Genomic DNA, 19,147 nt, shown 5'->3' with positions numbered 1-19,147 from the left:
TGTTTAGATATTTGGTGTGTCATTTGATGTTTTAACAAGTAGAGGTGAGGCCTGATGGGGAGCTGAATGACACCTCAGAAGCCAGAGGGAAGAGAAGCAGGACTGGGCTATGTTTTTACCTTGGCTATGGCTGAATCCCCTTGCTAATGCCAGCCAAGCTTTTCTCCGTGGCTTCCCGCTGTTATTAACTACCGATTTGCATTCTGTGGGTTTAACTGATACAGTTGAAGAGCTGTTTGCTGATAAATTAATATAGAATTTGAAATAGAAATCAAATCCATGGCTAAAAATGAGTGGTCCGGGTATGATTAGGCATGAGAGCTCATGCACTGTCTCTATCCCCCATTCTGCCCGTGCAAAACTGGACTTGTGATAGTCAGTTACTTGTAAATATATAGTTAGAGGTGGTCCTTTTCAGTTTCAATTCACTTCCCATAGATAATCCTGCTCTCTAATTTGGTGGTTTAAAAGATAACGTAAAATGAATGTAGGGTACAGCTAGAAATGAAATACTTTAATCCCTTTCAGAGAACTGATATGAAGTAGTTGTTTTATAGTATTTGTTACATTTGAAGTTTTCTAGAAAGAAAACTATTTCATCTGGCACAAGATACATATTACCTTTCTCTGAAAGATGAGCAAAAATAACCAATAAAGAAATCAAATTTTACCTGGGAGTTGCCAATAGGTTCTGAAAAGTACTTCAATCCCTCCCAAGCCTTCATTAAACATGGAAGGAATTTAAATATTTATCTACTATGAAATACGTGTGTGTTTTTAATATTAGATGCTATTTGAGTTCCAGAATTTCATTTCTATATCACCTAGATTTCAGTCTGGATTATTTATTTCGTTTTAAAAATCAAAGGTTTTACGTTAAATGGCACATAATTTCCGTTGTCATTTTCATATTTTGTTAAAACACAACCAAGTGTATCTTTCCTGCAGAGAAGCCTTTAAAATAAGCAATATTTTACTGCATCCATATGACGGCTTATCTAATGGGCGGACTGTCAGCAAGGAACCTGACAGTATTCTTTCAAAAATCCAAATTTATGAAATACGGGGAGACTTTTGAAACTCCTAGCCTCTGCATGCAGCACATTTCTTTATCTGCTTTGTATCCAATCACTGGATCGGCTGTTTTTGCCCTTTTAGCGTTTATATACATTAAATCACAGCCAACTTATTCATTATGGCCACCCCCTTTAAAGACATTCATTTAACTGAACGTACGCTCATGAGAAGCTGCATTCTCCTATCAAGGCTGCTGAATTATTTAGCAGCTTTATTGTGGAATCGGGTACTTGTTAAGAAGCGTTTTGAGTTGGGCGCTCAGTGTGGACTCATTTCCTCTCTCTCACTCGGTGGCAGCAGGGCAGTCTTTCCCTCTTGGCTCTGGATACTGAACCCTAATAAGTACCTGAAAAGGTGGCAAAGCTTAGTAGTCAAATTTGGAGCCACCTGAGAGGAGGAGGTCTAGAGATATCAGGGACTATTCTCCTTCCCATCAGAGCAGCTATGCCCACCTCTGGCCCTAAGCTGCAGAGAAGCGCTGCACCGCTCCCAGGCAGCCCAGCTGGGGCCTCCCGGGAGAGGCTCAAGGGCCACAGAGGAGCAACAAGGCGGTCCCCTCCCTCCTAGGAGGGCAATCTCCTCTCTAGTTGGGCTTGGCAGTTTGCTTTCTCCCTGCAGCCATCTTAAAGCTGCCACCTCTGTGCCTCTGGCCATCTGCCCTCAGGGCTCCAGCCTCAGGAAGCTACCATCTGCCCTGGGCTACGGAGCCGAAGCTCACCCACCAACTTCTCCAGGCTGGAGGAGACTGGGGACTGCTTTAGGGCTGTACAAAATGAAGGGAAACTATTCCTGGAGACCAGGACAGGCATTGGTAGGGACCTGGGACCTGGGGATTGATGGCATCTGAGAAGAGAGGCAGGTAAGAAGAACCTGGTTTCCCTAAACTCTTGAAACTCCTGGTCATAGGAATTGTTGATTGGGACAGTGGTGGGGGGCAATCCAATGTCACTCCTGCCCATCTTATGCTATCCCTACATCTCTCTGTCACTTTGCAGCCCTTAGGCAGCAGCACTGTGAATGGGGAGACCCTCTGACTGCCTCTGGAGAAGACTGTTCTTTGGGGAGAGTGCTCCCGGTCATTCCCATCCTTCTGATCTTCACATCAGCTCTCACGCCCAGAGCAGTTAGAGGCTTAAGTTTCTTCTAGGAGGCATAGTCTTTGAAGTATCCTCTCTTGTAGTCCACCCTCCATCTCCAGATCCTTTCCCATCAGGAAAATCCCTCCTCATTTCTCTAGATACTGGAATGCAGGCAGGGAGGGCCCCCTAGAAAGAACGTTCAGGAGGATGCTCTCCAGCCCCAGGTCTCAACGTCTCTCCGGCTGCATCTTAAGTCCTAGAATTCTTTCCTCTTTCTTTCCCTCTCTCCCCTCAGTATGGGGTAAGAAAGCAGAAGCATTTGGGGGGCCCTGGGATGTGTGTGACTGGAGTAGCGTAGTCTTGATTCCTTCCTCCAAAGGCTTTCCAAGTCAGAGGAGACCAGGACAGTGAAGGGAGAGTATAGATAAGCAGGACTAGGGCATTTTCTGCCCAGAGCCAGCCACCAGTGTGTCTTGTTTGCACGACAGCTTAGAGGTGGTCTCTGACCTGTCTTGTTTCCCCTTCCCCCTTCTTTCCCTTTTCTTTACCTTGAAGGCAAGGATTCTAAGCACTATTGTTCAAAATAGGAACAGAAGAGGATTGGGGGAAGTAGCTTCCTAAATGTGGAGAGATACATTTTTGTCTTTTGAAGCCCAGGGCAATGGCTCCCTGTTGCAGCCTGAGGGGCATGCTTTCCCTTTGGAGGCTCCAGACAGCAGGCACCAGGCTGCAATTACAGAGAATATGTTAACAAAATAAGGGGGGGGGGGGGGGGGAGCTGTTCTCTAGCCTGAATTTTCTTGCTGCTGGTAAAAAGCAGTTTGCTTTTGCCTGAGTCCCCTACCTAGGTGCTCCTGTCCTAGGTTGGCATTCTTTCCTTTCAAGTCTGAAGGAATCTGCCCTAAGACTGGTTCTCCTTCCCCTCTGCAGCCACCTGGGAAGGGGACATGAAACAAGCCACACTAAAGGGATGGGTCTCTCATTGCTCTTGACCTTGAGGGCATATTAAGACTGTGAAAGTCAGGGACCCTCACTTCCCTTAAATTCCACAGGAAACACTGGTGAGCTGAGGGTTCCCAGGCTGTCAGCTGTGGGATCCAACTGCTCTGGCACCCTTAACATCTCTTTTCTTGACTCTTTTGATGCAGTTTCTGTTTGAGGGGGGTTGTTCAAGGTTTCTACAGGTGACCTCAAACAGATACTGGAAGGAACAGACCACTTTGTACTCACCCTCATCCCTTATTGCCAGTTCTGTTTACAAGTTTGTCTGCCCCCCCCCCCGCCGCCCCCCTTAGTGGGGGGCTGATCACTGTCAGGAGAGAATTTAACTTGCTCATCTTTGTATCTCATCTAGCAGTGTCTGCCACACAGCGGGCAGTTAGGGAATGCTTCATGAAGAAAGAGAATATAAAGGGATAGTATCTTTCCGTGTGGCTGGGTGTAATTAAATTGATCCTATTAAGTCTCTATATTTTGAGTCTACCTGTGCCTCTCATACAGTAGACATGAATTTTTCTGCATTTGTGCACCAGTTTCAAGTGTCTGAGTATATCCTCACCTTTGACCAGATATCAATAATGAGGGTATGCAATAGAGTAATCGCCACCATCATCCCCCTTTTCCCTAAGACAAGGCTACTTGGAGAAACTACAGAACGATCTTTATTTAGGCACAACCATAGCTATTTCTAATTATTCCTGTGAATAAGGACGCCAACAGTCCGCCGTACACTTACACATACACATCGCTGACGTAGGATTCTTAAATCCCGACCACCGCAGGGTCAGAGGCGTGTGCCCGGCCCCAGACTCCTCCAGACTGTTAAACTGCTAAATGTCAAACCTATTTTGGTCCCAGTGCCCGAAAGCGCACCTGAGGCTGAAAGTGCTTACCCTTTATTTACTCCCTCCTCTTTTCATAACAGCCACCATAGATAGGCCATGGCTACACCACACTTTATTTCTAAGCGAATCTCGGACAAATCTTGAAGCGTATTTTATACAAGGGGACAAGGGTCGCGCGCAAAGCAACGTCGGTTCAGCGCCAACGGCGGTCACGTGCCCTGGCGCGCTCCCGGACCACCTCACACACCCCCTCGGCGCACGCGCACGCGCGCCGGGATGGCGACAATCCCTTCAGCCTTCCGCGCGCTTCCGCCTTCTTCCTAGCAACGCCTGTAGTGACGCGCAGGCCCCGCCCCCTCGCGCGCGCCTCCCGGAAGTGGCCGGCCCCGAGCGAGAGCGGGGTTGTCTGCGCTCCCTGGCTGTTCTGGGGAGTAGTCTCTGGGCAACAGGGCCCGGCGGGGAGAGAGCGTCCGGGCCGGGGCCAGGGCTGGGGCTGCACGTTGACGGGCACGGCGCAGAGCGAGACCTGGTGACGATGGCGGGGCCGCAGCCCCTGGCGCTGCAGCTGGAACAATTGTTGAACCCGCGCCCGCGCGAGGCGGATCCTGAGGCCGACCCGGAGGAGGGTGAGGCCTGACTGGGGAAAAGCCACGTGCGGAGCGGTGGGTCCAGCCTCGGGCAGAGCCGGGCGGCGCGAGAGAGGCCGGCAGCCAGGCCTCGCCGCCTGGCCTACTCGGCTCATCCTGGCGTAGAGGAAAACGGCCTCCCGGGAGGGTTGGCCGGGCTCAGGAGGAGGACTTCGGCTTCCTTCTGAGCCGCACTCCAGACTTGGTGCTCGGGTGGCTGGAGCATCCCGGGGACTTGGAGGGCTGTAGCAGGGAACAGGGGGTCTGGTAGTTGGTTGGAAGTTATCTTTTCAGGATGCCCTTACCGGTATTAAGTTAGAAATGAGAAGGAAGTCTCAGCGTTTTTTAAGTCGGCCTGCCCCTAGGAACTTACTAGGAGATTGAAGGAAGAAGTGGGATTCCATGGGGCTGTTTAAGCCTCCCTAGGCCTCAAGACATTTGCTCAGGGGCTGACGAATGGGACGGCTGTTCTGTAAGCTGATGTTCAAGGTCTAGTTGGGAGTAATCCTGCTTTAGACTTGAATCAGAGAAGTGTGAGGAAGGAAGAATAAGGAAGGATAAATGTGAGTGCTGGACCGTGTTTTAGGAATATCAGTTGAAGAAGTTGGGGCTGTTGAGCCAGAATAAGCAGACTCCCTTAGGGATGGGATGGAGTGAGGATAGATGGCTGACTTAAATATTTGAGCGACTGTCACAAATGGAAGAGGAGTTAGGCTAGTTTTTATAATCCAAGGCCTAGAAATATGTCCAACTAGTAGGCGCAGAGGTCAACTTTATGTTCAAGAACAGCAGTAAGACTGTGGTCTAGAGAGGTAATGAGTTTCCTGTTCCTGGAAGTTGGTGGGGATTTTGTAGAGTGTGAGTTGAAAGGGTTGAACAGGGTTACTCTTAAAGTTCCTTCTAACCTGGAGATACTGATTACTCTCCCCCCACCCCCTCCCCTCCAGCCACTGCTGCCAGAGTGATTGACAGGTTTGATGAAGGGGAAGATGGGGAAGGTGATTTTCTGGCAGTGGGTAGCATTAGAAAATTGGCATCAGCCTCCCTCTTGGACACGGACAAAAGGTATTCTGGCAAGGCTACCTCTAGAAAAGCTTGGAAGGAAGACCCCTGGGAGCAGACACTGCCAGGTTCATCTGGTGAGTAGACATATTTGCATGTTGCTTTCTCTTTCTTTCCTAATATTTTAGGGTTAAAGTTGTGGGGTTTTGTCTTTGTTTTTGTTTTGGATGATTAGTCTGTGTGTGTGCCCCCACTTACTCTCTTAGGAGAGACCATGGATTTGGCATTAGAAAGGACCTTAAGAGGTAGTTAATTTCAGTTCCTAAGGATTCTAAAGCTCAAAGCTATTAAGTTTATATAATCCTTATGTTTAAGTTAATGGTTCACCGTAAAATGGAAAGAAAAGATAATGGATATTGGACAGGGCTATGTGTTGAGAAAGAATTGCGTCCGATGAGCATGCTACTCATGGATTTTGACCCTTTTCCTTTGGTTTTTCGAGTCTTGCATTGGGTCACTGTATAATTCAATACTAGTTTGTGAAACTCATTTTTTGCCATTGTAAAAATAATATAATCCTTCCCTCTTCCCTGCAAGGGCCTTAGGAGGATGTGAGGACATGAGCGTATAGTTTTATTTTTTATTATTTCTTTTTATGAAATTTTTAAAATGTAATCTTTACATCCAACGTGAGACTTGAACTCTCAACCCCAAGATTAAGAGTTGCATGCTCTTCTAACTGAGCCAGCCAGGTGCCCCATCAGCTTATAGTTTTAAAGCATTAGCATTGTAAGTTTCTCAGTGGAAGAAGGGGCTGGATATGGTGGTTACTTAGTGGATGCCATTTTTCCCCCCCTTTAGAGAGGTTAGAGGTGCCAGGCTGAGAATGCACAGATGATATAAAAGAAACTATCATTCAGGTCATGATATCCATGATTAGTTGGATAATGGATGATTACCCGTTATGGTTCGGGGGGCTCCTGGTAAGCTCATTTCACATTCTTTGCCTAGAGACTGATAGAGGGGCCAATTGTGAGACAAATGTTATAATACTTATTGGGCTTCACCATGTGTCAGGCATTGTGGTAGCTCTTTAAGTTCTCAGAGACTAGAACACAGTTTTCAAAAGATGTTGTTACTGTTACCATTACATGTATCATCTCATTTGATACTCTCAATAACTTATGAAGTTGCAAGTATTTGTCCCCATTTTATTTTATTTTTTTAAGTTTGTTTTTGAGAGAGAGGGGGGCACAAGTTGAGAGGGGCAGAGAGAGTGGGAGACACAGAATGTGATGCAGCCTCCAGGCTCAGAGCTGTCAGCACAGAGCCCGATGCAAGGCTCGAACTCAACGAATCATGAGATCATGACCTGAGCTGAGGTCGGACACTTAACCGACTGAGCCACCTAGGCGCCCTGTATCCCCATTTTAAAGGTAAGGAAATTGAGGGACAGATTGGTTGTATAACTTGCTCAAGGTCATAGAGCTAGTAAGTGGAAGAGCCAGGACTCACATAAGGTAGTCTGACCCCAAGTCTGACTCTTAACTGCTACTCTGTGAATATCCCTTAATCTGAGAAATGGCATACATTTAAAGAATTTAAAGGATTAATTTCTTTTTTTTTAACTTATTTTATTTTTTTAAATGTTTAATTTTTGAGAGAGAGACAGAGTACAAGCGGGGAAGGGGCAGAGAGAGAGAGAGTGAGACACAGAATCTGAAGCAGGCTCCCAACTCTGAGCTGTCAGCACAGAGCCCAATGTGGGGCTCAAACCCACAGACCGTGAGGTCATGACCTGAGCCGAAGTCAGAGCCACCCAGGTGCCCCTATATGTAGTTTTGTTTTTTTTTTTAATTTTTTTTTCAACGTTTTTATTTTATTTTTGGGACAGAGAGAGACAGAGCATGAACGGGCGAGGGGCAGAGAGAGAGGGAGACACAGAATCGGAAACAGGCTCCAGGCTCTGAGCCATCAGCCCAGAGCCTGACGCGGGGCTCGAACTCACGGACCGCGAGATCGTGACCTGGCTGAAGTCGGACGCTTAACCGACTGCGCCACCCAGGCGCCCCTGTAGTTTTTTTTAAAGAAGTACTGAAGACCTATCACATCAGCTGTTATTTATGCTTAATGAATAAAATTATAGTATCTCCTGTACATGAAGCTATTCCTTATCCTTCCAAGCATGTTAGTTGGATCCTCTTCCATACACTGTGTACTAATGGCACTAGGATTTTTTTTTTTAATTTTTATTTAAATTCCATTTAGTTAGGTGATGAATGACTAAATTATATTCCTGAAATAATCATTACACTATATATTAACTAACTTGGATTAAAATGAAATAAAATAAAATATGCACTGAAAAAAGACTTTTTAAATAAAAAATAAATTCCATTTAGTTAACAGATAGTGTGATATTAGTTTCAGGTACACAATTTAGTGACTCAAGACATATAACACCCGGTGCTTATCACAAGTCCGCTCCTTAATCCCCATCATCTGTTTTACCCATCCCCTCACTCACCTCCAATACACTGTGTACGGATGATGCTGTAATGATAATAGTGATATGAATATTGTCAAACATATCTACCACTCTTACCAGACTGTGACACCCCACAGGTGTTACGTTGTATTTGTCATTCCTTAGCTTTTATGTACACCTGGCTGATAATAGGTGCTTAAGTAAGTAATAAATAGGGTGCACTGGTGTGAGAGAGATTGTACATTGGGGTTAGTTAATGATAAATTATATTTCAGATATAGGTTTGGGAAAACTGTTAATTCCCTTATTTGAAATCTTACCATTCTTCAAGGTCCAGACCTTGCCCCACAGTTAAAATTTCTCCCTCCTCTGGGTTATCAAAACTTTGTCAGTTCTTGTCTGTATTTGGTGGGTCTGCCTTTCCCACTAGAACCTTTTGTTAGGGTAGGACCTACGTTTTGTTCATCTTTGCTTTTCCCTTAGCCTCTTATAGGTAGTAGATGTATAATATATATTTGAATTGAGTACAACCATACATTTTATTTTTTTGATGGATGCTGCAGCCCTTTACTTGAAATGAAAGGTGTGGCCTAATATTTGTCTCAAAGTAACATCTGGTTTTTTTTTTTTTTTCTTCTTCTTTCTTCTCTTGTTCAGACAAGGAAATAATATCTGATGAGGATGAGTCTGGAGATGGAGGTTCAGAGGGGCTGGGTCTGGAGGGATCTGATGAGGATGCCACGAGTGCTGCTGAGGAAGAGGAGTGTGGTGATGACAAGGACAGTAGTCTGGCCTGGAAGAAGAGGATCAAAAGCTGCTTTGAGAGCACACCAGGTTTTAGTGTCCAGAGCATCAGTGACTTTGAAAAATTCACCAAGGGAATGGATGACCTTGGTAGCAGCGAGGAGGAGGAAGACGAAGAGGAGGAGAGTGGTATGGAAGAAGGACACGGGGAGGAAGACTCCACAAATGAGAGAGAGGAAGACAGGGCTGAAGGCAGGAATAGTGAAGATGACGGAGTAGTGATGACCTTCTCCAGTGTCAGAGTTTCCGAGGAAGTGGAGAAAGGAAGAGCTGTGAAGAACCAGATAGGTTTGTACATGGTTTGCTGGTGGCTTATTTTTCACAGTGTCTGCATTTGATCTCCTGTTTGTGTTTTTGTTTGTTTTGGCTCTTCCTTTTCTCTTGTGTCCTTCCAATTAATTTGTCCCCCACCTACCTAGGGGCCTAAAGCCCCATTCTTCTGTGCGTAGCCAGCCTTTTCTACATTGAGCTGCTTAGCTGGTTCTGTTCTCGTACTTTGGCGGCTGTGGAATACTGAGGGGAAAACAGTTTTCTCCTCTCTTTGGGCTTCAGCCTACCCCTCTCTCTTGTAGCAAATATTTGCTTCCAAGATACTGAGTTTTTTTCCTGTAACGGAGGGTATTTTCATGGCATGAAGCTGTGATAAAGCCGTGCTTTGCAGAGACTGGTGTGATTTCTTGCCTCTCCCTATCTGTCCCACTGGGAAGATTTTTGTAACGAATGATATTCTTTTCTCTTTCTCAGCTCTGTGGGACCAGCTCTTGGAAGGAAGGATCAAGCTTCAAAAAGCTCTGTTGACTACCAATCAGCTTCCTCAACCAGATGTTTTCCCTATTTTCAGGGACAAAGGTGGCCCAGAATTTGCCAGCGCCCTAAAAAATAGTAAGAATACTTATGCCATATGGAGATACTTTAGAACCACTGGGATACATTGGGATACACTGGGACTGCATTTGCAGCACCACAGAATTGAAGAAGAGAGTATTTGGTTTTAGTGATAATATAGTACAGAGTAGTTTTTTAACTTTTTTTTTTTTTTTTTAAGGTTATGTATTTATTTTGAGAGGGGGGCAGAGAGAGATAGCACTTGGGTGCCCTGCGCAAGCAGGGGAGGGGCAGAGAGAGAATCCCAAGCAGTTTCCATGCTGTCAGTGCAGAGCCCATCTCCGGGCTCAAGAGATGGCTCTCACGAACTGGTCTCCTGATTTGTGAGAGCTTTACCTGAACTGAAATCAAGAGCTGGATGCTTAACCAACTGAGCCACCCAGGCCCCTAGTTTTTACCTTTAAAAAAAAAAAAAGGCAGTATAACTCTTATTAAACAAAGACAGTTTTGACTGAAATGGTTTGAGTTCTAAGTGATGCCAATTCCACTTTTCTCTTACCTGCCCTCACTTCCCTCCCCCACTTGCCTTTGGCTTTCTGAGTTAGTTCTTTAATACTCGGAGACCACTATGTGCAAACCCACAGGTATAGAACAAGAGATAAGGGATGGCTGATCCCAGTTCATTAAAAGTGGTTGTATCATGCGCTTAAGAGATGCCTTTCTTGGGGTGCCTGGGTGGTTCAGTTGGTTAAACGCCTTACTCTTGATTTCAGCTCAGGTCATGATCTCACGGTTCATGAGTTCAAGCCCCACATTGGGCTCCATGCTGATGGTGTGGAGCCCACTTGGGATTCTCTCTCTCTCTCTCTCTCTCTCTCTCTCCCTCTCCCTCTCCCTCTCCCTCTCCCTCTCCCAGTCTCTCTCCCCCTCCTGTGTGCTTTCTTTCTCTCAAAATAGATAAAATATATTTTTAAAAAAAGATGCCTTTGTTCGGAGGTTTCTAGAAAACATGCTAAGATGGTCTTATTTATGTCTCCCTTTGGGTTACACAGAGTGAGGAAAGGTGATGACTGCAGAGGGAGGAAAAATTTTGGGAGAGAAGTGCTGAGCTATAAAGCCCGAGAATTATGGAAGAGGAATTTAGAAATTACTTGGTTCTCAGGCCCCTGATTTTACAAATGAGAAAACCAGGGCTCAGATTATAGCACTTGTTCATGCACAGCAGACCAAACTCCAGCTTTCCTGCCTTATGGTCTAGAAGTCTCCCTTCTGCACCACACTGCCTCCTGTGGTCTGTGTGCTATGTGCCCAAGGGCCCTAAAGGATGGGGGCAGAGGGCGATTTGGGCTGAGTGCACTGTGGTTGGATTGGAATTGCTATTCCTTATCTGCATGTTGAGACTTAAGTGTTTTCATTTGCTCTTTAAAACTTCTTTTTAGAGGCGCCTGGTGGCGCAGTTGGTTAAGTGCTGACTCTGGCTCAGGTCATGATCTCGGTGGTTCATGAGTTCAAGCCACGCAACCGGCTATGTGCTGACAGCTCAGAGCCTGGAGCCTGCTTCAGATTCTGTGTCTCCCTCTCTCTCTGCCCCTCACCCACTCATTCTCTCTCTCTCTCTCTCTCTCTCGTCTGTCTCTCTCTCTCAAAAATAAACATTTTTTTAAAAATTAAAAAAAAAAAAGCAACTTATTTTTATAGTATCATGGATTAGAGTTGGAAGGGACCCGAGAAGGACATCTGATTCCAGATAGGATCACCTCAAATTTCGAAGTAAATATGTAGGATTTTTAACGTAGGGGGTTCTGCGAAGCTTTCTTGTGAGAGAATACCTGCTTGTTGTTGCTGTTATTGTTGTTGTTTATTTATTTATTTTGGGGCAGTCAGGGGAAGAGAAAGAAGGAGTAAGAGAATCCCAGGAAGGCTTTGTGCTGTTAGTGCAGAGCCCAGTGTGGGGCTCGAGCCCATGAACCATGACATTATGACCTGAGCTGAAATCAAGAGTCAGACGCTCAACTGAGTAAGCCACCCAGCCACCCCTACCTGGTTTTTTTTTTTTTGTAAAGTGAACTCTGTGCCACACATGGAGCTCAAGCTGACGACCCGAAGATTAAGAGTTGCATGTTCTACTGACTGAGCCAGCCAGGCACCCCAAAATACCTGCTTTAATTAGGAATTTTTTCCTAGGGTCTAGCTTTTAGATGTCCTGTCGTACTTGAAGTCAGGAACCCTGCAAACTCACCTTTTACCTCTACCTCCCTTAAATAAAAGATAGGCTGGCAGTTTTCAAAATTTGTGAGATTTTTGGATCACTTATCTGCTATTTTCTTTTAATTTTTTTTTTTTTGAAGTAAACTCTCCGCCCCACATGGGACTTGAACTCATGATCCCAAGATCAAGAGTTGTATGTTCTGCTGACTAAGCCAGCTGGGTGCCCCATTTCTCTACTATTTTTAATGCCTCGGTACCCTAATTTCTGGTATGCTTTGGGATGGGACCTAATTGCTCTAGGTTAAATGTTTGAAGTGTTTGGTGAGGAGACCTTTCCCTTTTGTAACTTGTTACTCTTCTTGCTTGAGTCTTTCCCTTTTTTTTTTTTTTGATTCATCTTAAAATATTGATATTTTAAGGGTTTAGTTAGTGTCAGGTGAACATATTCTTGGGTACCAATTTAGTTCCTTTGACTACTTTAATATTATTTAACTTTTATTTTGCAACTATTATGAATTTTTTTTTTAATGTTTATTTATTTTTGAGACAGAGAGAGACAGAGCATGAACGGGGAAGGAGCAGAGAGAGAGAGGGAGACACAGAATCCGAAGCAGGGTCCAGGCTCTTAGCTGTCAGCACAGAGCCCGATGCGGGGCTCGAACTCACGGACTATGAGATCGTGACCTGAGCCGAAGTCGGATGCTTAACCGACTGAGCCACCCAGGCGCCCCATTATGAATTTTTTTAATGTTTGTTTATTTTTGAGAGAGAGGGTGTGGAGGAAGGTCGGGGCCAGGTGCGGGGAGGGGACAGAGGATCCAAAGCAGGCTTCGCATTGACAGCAGCGAGCCCGATGTGAGGCTCTAACTCATGAACTGTGAGATCATGACCTGAGCTGAAGTTGGACACACTCAACTGACTGAGCCACCCAGGCACCCCTGTAACTATTCTGATCTTAATCTGCCTTTTTTGTACTTAACCAAATTGCCTCTTTGCCTCATTGGTGAATTCCAGTTAATGTGACAGATGTCTATGAATCTGACAGGGTGGGTTGCAGTGGAGGAGGAAGAAGAAAGGAACATTTGTTTGGTGTCACATATATTCTAAGATAGGAGAGTGAAAATACTAGTATTATCTAATACTAGTATTTCTGCACATCTGAAGGGTGGCTGATTTTTGTTCTTAAGATTTTATTTTTTAAGTCATCTCTACACCCAAGGTGGGGCTCGAAACTGATGACCCCAAAATCAAAAGTTGCATGCTCTATGGACTAAGCCAGCCAGGCACCCCAGGGTAGCTTTTTTGTTTGTTTGTTTTCAGTCTTCTTATGACAGTATGGCATAATACGTTGTGTACCTCCCTGTGTTGAGAAACAGTTTAAGAAAAATTTCTAGGCTACATTACTTTGGATGCACCATAAACTGTGCTGTATAGCTGGTGTGGAACATAGGCTGAATTTGTACTGACCCCAGAATAGGCACTGGAACTTACTGTCTTTAATTAAATCGCCTGTCAGTTTGCTTGGCCTTATAGGAGTTGAAGTTAGACTGCCTAGCTTTAGATTCCATCTCGGCAATGGATTAACTGTGACCTTGGCAAGATTCCTTAACTTCGCAGTAAAATGGTGATGGTACGGTCATGAGAATTAATGGGCATGATTAACGGAAAGCATTAGCACAGTGTCTGGCACATTGCATCCCACAACTGTTAGGTGTGGGTATTTTTCTGCTGAAGGTGGTGTTTGGTAATGATCAGCCATGTGAATGATGGTTATCAGTGTAATATGCATCAGTGTAATAATATCAGTGTAATAACCATCATCCCCACTGTCTTCAGTGTTTTTTTACTTTTTATTAGAATTCAAACCTCCTACATAACTTATGCATTTGCTCTGGAGAGTGTAGTGCTACATTCTTCTTTAATGCTTATAATTCAGCCCTTGTCTCGTGACTACAGAAAGATAACCAGAGATTTCCTTGTCACCAAACCCAGCCACTGCCTCCTTGAAGCATTCAACTTTTCCTTGAAATACTTCCCTTTGGCTTTAGTGACACTACGAATGCTGTTTAGGTTCTCCTGCCTTTCTGATTTCTTCTCACCTCAGACTCTTGTTTTATTCTCTCAATGCCCGTTTCATCGTTTGCAGGAACCTGTTCTCAGGTTGGGTTTTCTTGATGTATTCTGTCCTTGGCGTTGCTGTTTACTCTTACGTACTAGTGGTAGCCTCTAGCACAGCAGATTTTAGCCACAGTAAACTCCTGAGCTGCATGTCATTCTTACCTCAGCACCCTCAACTCTACTTTTCTGAGACTAAACAAGTTATCTCCTTCCTTCCCCAACACACACGCACTTAGTCCCCGATCACCTTGGTGTTACGTATTGGTAATTACAGCTCTGGAAGCGTTAGGTAGTTTCAAAGACATTTTTTGGTATTTTAATAGTTGCATAAGTGGTAAGTCATAAAGTAACCTTAGCAAAATTAGGGGATTTTTCAGTGGGCAAGACTGTTTCTCTGAAGAGATTACCTTTTCCTCTCTGTTTTTCTGCAGTTCTGCAGTATTAGGAGGCAGGTCTTTTATGTTGCTGGCAGCAGTGTATAAGGAAGAAGGCAAGTTACTTAAGGAAACCTCAGCATGACTTATTTAAAAATTATTATGAGATATATCAAACTTGTACCAAAGCGTGGAGGATTGCGCAGTGAACCCACATACCATTACGAGCTAAGCAATCATCAATTCCTGACCAACCTTATTTCATCTGTATACTAACTCTCCCCCTATTTCTGGATTAGTTTGAAGCAAATACTAGGTATTCTATCATTTTATCAATAAATCAGCATGTAACTCTAAAAGAGTTTCTTAAAAAATCACAATACTATTATTTCACATACAAACATTAACAGTGATTTTTTTTTTAAATTTTTTTTTCAACGTTTTTTTATTTATTTTTGGGACAGAGAGAGACAGAGCATGAACGGGGGAGGGGCAGAGAGAGAGGGAGACACAGAATCGGAAACAGGCTCCAGGCTCTGAGCCATCAGCCCAGAGCCTGACGCGGGGCTCGAACTCACGGACCGCGAGATCGTGACCTGGCTGAAGTCGGACGCTTAACCGACTGCGCCACCCAGGCGCCCCAACAGTGATTTCTTAATAAGCATAACTGATTTTAATGGATGAGAGAATTGAGAGAGCATTTCTGTAACAGGCGCACTCTACGATCTTTTCCAGAGTTTGCTCTATCGCTTTAAATGAAGTGATTAAAAGGAAAACCAAACTTCAGCCATAATAAGTTGACCTTTTAGTGAAATGCATGTTATTAATGTATTTAATGAGATGCATTACAAACTGCAGTGAGCACCATGTTTCATTACAGGTCGAAAATGCAGTATCATTAAAGACCTTTAATGGAAACAATGGTTGACATTTTGCTATTTCCCATAAGCAAAAAAATCCAAGAACATAGCATAATGTAATATAAATATAGAGGAAGTGTTATAATTCTTTACTTGTCTACAAGTATAAAACCAAATTCCACTATTAATAAATTACATTGTATTTGCTCCCCCCATCTTCACCGTTTCCTCGCTCTGTGGCCCTTCCCCCAGCCCTTCAATTATTTTGACCTGAACAGACTAAAATTTTTAATGTTAATTTGACCTCAGCAATAGTAGACACCTTAAGAATAACTTTTTAGATTTTGAGTAAGTCATGGGCATTCATGGAGTCTTTATAGATGTTTCTGTTTTGTTTTTTAAGTTTTATTTATTTTTAAAGTAGGAAGTAGATTCACAGCACTCAAAATATAAAAGATACCAAATGGCTGTGTAGAGAAAATTTTGTTTGCCACCCTTGTGCCATTCAGGAACTGCCACCCAGTTCCCCATCCCATAGGCAACTAATATTATCAGTGAAACTCCCCCACCTTTTAAAATTACTTAGTTGCTTTAAGTGACAAATGCATGAACATCTATTTCTGCGTTCTCAGTTAACACCTTATGGGTCCATAGCAGATTTTTCACAAATGATATGTAGAACCCTGAAATATTCTTTTTTGGGCTAAGTTCAAGTATAGCTTGGGACAAAGGTACTTGCAAGTGTCTCTTAATGTAGCCTTGTGTAGGATTAAGGACCCTTGTTACTGTAGACTTCATCTAGCAAAAATGAGATAAGCCTGAACTTTTTGTTTCAGCTGATGGCTCATTTTTAAAAATATCTTTATTTCATTTATAAAATTATGTCATGCTTACTTCAGAAATTCAGAAAATACATAAAAGCATAAAGAAGAAAATAAGGATTACTTGTAATCCTACTGCCCAGAGGTAACCATGGTTGTCATTTTGATGAATAACCTTTCAGACCTTTTTCTGTGCTTACACACACATGCTCACACACACGTGCTCCCTTAAAAAAAAAGAAAAAGGAATCTTATAAATATGTACTATTTTGTAAGCTTATTTTTTTTCTACCTAATATATCATTTCATGTCAGTATATTTAGATGTACATCAGCATTTTCAGTGGCTACAGAATATTCCATTTTATAGATTTACTGCAATTTATTTAACCAGTCTGTATTGATGGATGCTTAGGTTTATTCTAGTTTTTCACATTTATAAAGTGTGCTTTGATAAACATCCTTGTACATACATATTTGTGCAGTTTGTCTAAAAGTAGCCCTTCCAATAGGAATATAATGTAAGCCACATATGTAATTTAAAATTTTCTAGTAACTGCATTAAAAAAAGTCTAAGAAAACAGGTGAAATTAGCTTGTGGTATATTTTATTTAACCCCATATATCAAAAATATTTTAACATGTAGTCAATATACAAATATTAATGAGGTATTTTATGTATCTTTTTTCATGTTAAATCTTTGAAATCCTGGGGCGCCTGGGTGGTGCAGTTGGTTAAGCGGCCAACTTCAGCCAGGTCACGATCTCGCGGTCCGTGAGTTCGAGCCCCGCGTCGGGCTCTGGGCTGATGGCTCAGAGCCTGGAGCCTGTTCCCGATTCTGTGTCTCCCTCTCTCTCTGCCCCTCCCCCGTTCATGCTCTGTCTCTCTCTGTCCCAAAAATAAATAAACGTTGGAAAAAAAAAAAAATCTTTGAAGTCCTGAGTGTATTCTGCATTTATGGCTCATCTCAATTTGGACTAAGCACATTTCAAGAGCTCAATAGCCACATGTGGCTAATGGGTACTGTACTGGACAGCACAGATCTATATTCCCTGGAAATGCAATTGCTGGGATAAAGGGATTGTGCTTTTTTTTTTTTTTCCTTTTTAAAGCTTTCGGGATATATTGCCAAATTGGCCCTTAGAAGAAATGTAACAATTGAAATTCTCATCTGTGACTGTTGTTTTCCTATTCTCCTGCCACCACAGCATTATTGATCTCTTATTTTTCCTAAACTGTAGGTGGGAAATGAAGGCAGTCATTTCTTGATAAACTTCTGTCTGATATTTACATAATACCTGTTGATTTAGCATTGAAATATGTGCTATGTTTTGTTTATTAGAGAATGAGTTTTATGTAGGAAGATTTTTAGACCCTATTGACTAGTACTTAATTTGTCCAACCTGGCTAATTAGGCATTTATATTCTATAGAGAGTGAGATTGGATCACGGAGCAAGTGCTTTTCCAAAGCGAGCAAGCGATGGGACCTGGAGGAGAGTGTCAGATTCCTAGGCAGTGACTCCACCTACCCTGGAGAGATGAGCCCTGGATGGATCACTGAGCTATGGAAGCTCGAAAACAGCTGAAACCAGTCTAGTCAGAAAATGTATTTTATTGCTTTGGGTTTCTTAGGAATTAGGGTTGTCTTTGGCCACAGGAGCAGGAAGCAACCCTGACTTGTAGTAGCTGGTAATAGCAGTGGTTCCCTAATAGGATTACTCAACCTGCTGTGTTCACGGGGAAGCTGTGCAAATCACTGTATGTTGGAGCCTCATTATATGGACATATAATGAACCCACTATTTTTCAAGTTTTTATTTATTTATTTATTTATTTAGCACCAGCAGGGGAGGGACAGAGATAGAGGGGGACAGAGGAACTGAAGCAGGCTCTGTGCTGACAGCAGAGAGCCCAACATGGGGCTCCAACTCACAAACCGTGAGATCATGACCTGAGCAGAAGTGAGATGCTTAACCAACTGAGCTACCCAGGTGCCCCAATGAACCCACTTTTAACTATAGATGTCTGGCCAAATAAGAAGAGGGAGAGAGAAACAACTTAAATAGTGACAGAAATTCTGCTGGCCATTGTATCCAGTGAGCCAGTGCCCCCAACTAAGCCTGAACCTCTCCAGGGAGCATCTTGTCAGACAGACTGAATCTGCTCTTTAAACTTACAGAATGCAGTCTTTGTACAGCATGGTCCCTAAATGTACTCATCTGTATTTAATTGCTGAAATAACTGTGTGCCCTAGAGTTTGAGGGGATGGAACTGCCTGTGTCAAACTTGCTTAGAGACCGTACAGTGCTGAACTTTAGGAGCCGTTTTAGCGATTTTCAAGTAGTTTTATCAGAACTTGATTTTTGCTTTATGCTCAGACTTGAGAACCTAACCACTGCCTAAGATGCTACTGTCCTTTGTTATTGTTATTGTCTTAAAACTATGCTTAAATCATTTCATTAATATCATACAGGCATAAACAAGTAGTACAGAAGCATTCAGGAAGACAACAGTGGCCCTTTGCCTTCCATTTAGTCTCATTCTTTTTCTGTTTTGCTTCTATAATTTTAGGTAGCTTGTTTATATCTCTGTTTCTTGCTTCATTTATTCTCTGGTATGAAAGATGAGAATGCTACCGACAGGTTAAAAAGGACTGAAAATTGACCATTTCATTTAGCAACACAGTGGTCCGCTATGACCTTGGTGAGCAGTTTTGGTGGAGTGGGAGGGATACAGGCTTGACGGGAATGGGTTTGCATGAGGATGGGAAAAAGGGATCTGAGAGAGTGTAGACAACTCTTTCTAGGGATATGGCTTTAAAAGGGAACAGAGAAATGGGATGTTAGGTGGAGAAGGATATGGAGTCAAGAAAGAAGTGTTTTTTGTTTATTTTGAGACGGGGAAGTAACAGCGTGTTTTCATGTTGATAAGAGTGATCCATCTGCTGTAGCAATGCCCTTGAGTAGGTAAGTGGAGATGGGACTAGTGCAGAGGAAGGGTGGCCTTCGATAGCAGTATGGAC

The 19,147-nt window shown here is 43.4% G+C and overlaps 1 protein-coding gene across 2 annotated transcripts in view; it reads left to right on the top strand.

Moving 5' to 3' along the window:
- Window positions 1-4,350: 4,350 nt before the first annotated feature.
- AATF (apoptosis antagonizing transcription factor) overlaps window positions 4,351-19,147 on the top strand; it is a 106,128-nt gene continuing 91,331 nt past the window's right edge. The window contains exons 1-4 of one of the 2 annotated variants that reach the window (XM_043583827.1): window positions 4,351-4,626; window positions 5,574-5,765; window positions 8,774-9,208; window positions 9,665-9,802. In XM_043583827.1, coding sequence (XP_043439762.1) covers window positions 4,536-4,626; window positions 5,574-5,765; window positions 8,774-9,208; window positions 9,665-9,802 — 856 coding nt within the window. In that variant the 5' untranslated portion in view covers window positions 4,351-4,535. The remainder of the gene's footprint in view (window positions 4,627-5,573; window positions 5,766-8,773; window positions 9,209-9,664; window positions 9,803-19,147) is intronic. The other variant, XM_043583828.1, reaches the window with a different exon arrangement.

The sequence above is a fragment of the Prionailurus bengalensis genome, chromosome E1 (assembly GCF_016509475.1).
Source record: "Prionailurus bengalensis isolate Pbe53 chromosome E1, Fcat_Pben_1.1_paternal_pri, whole genome shotgun sequence".
NCBI lineage: Eukaryota > Metazoa > Chordata > Mammalia > Carnivora > Felidae > Prionailurus > Prionailurus bengalensis.
This window is presented reverse-complemented; position numbering and strand designations above follow the sequence as displayed.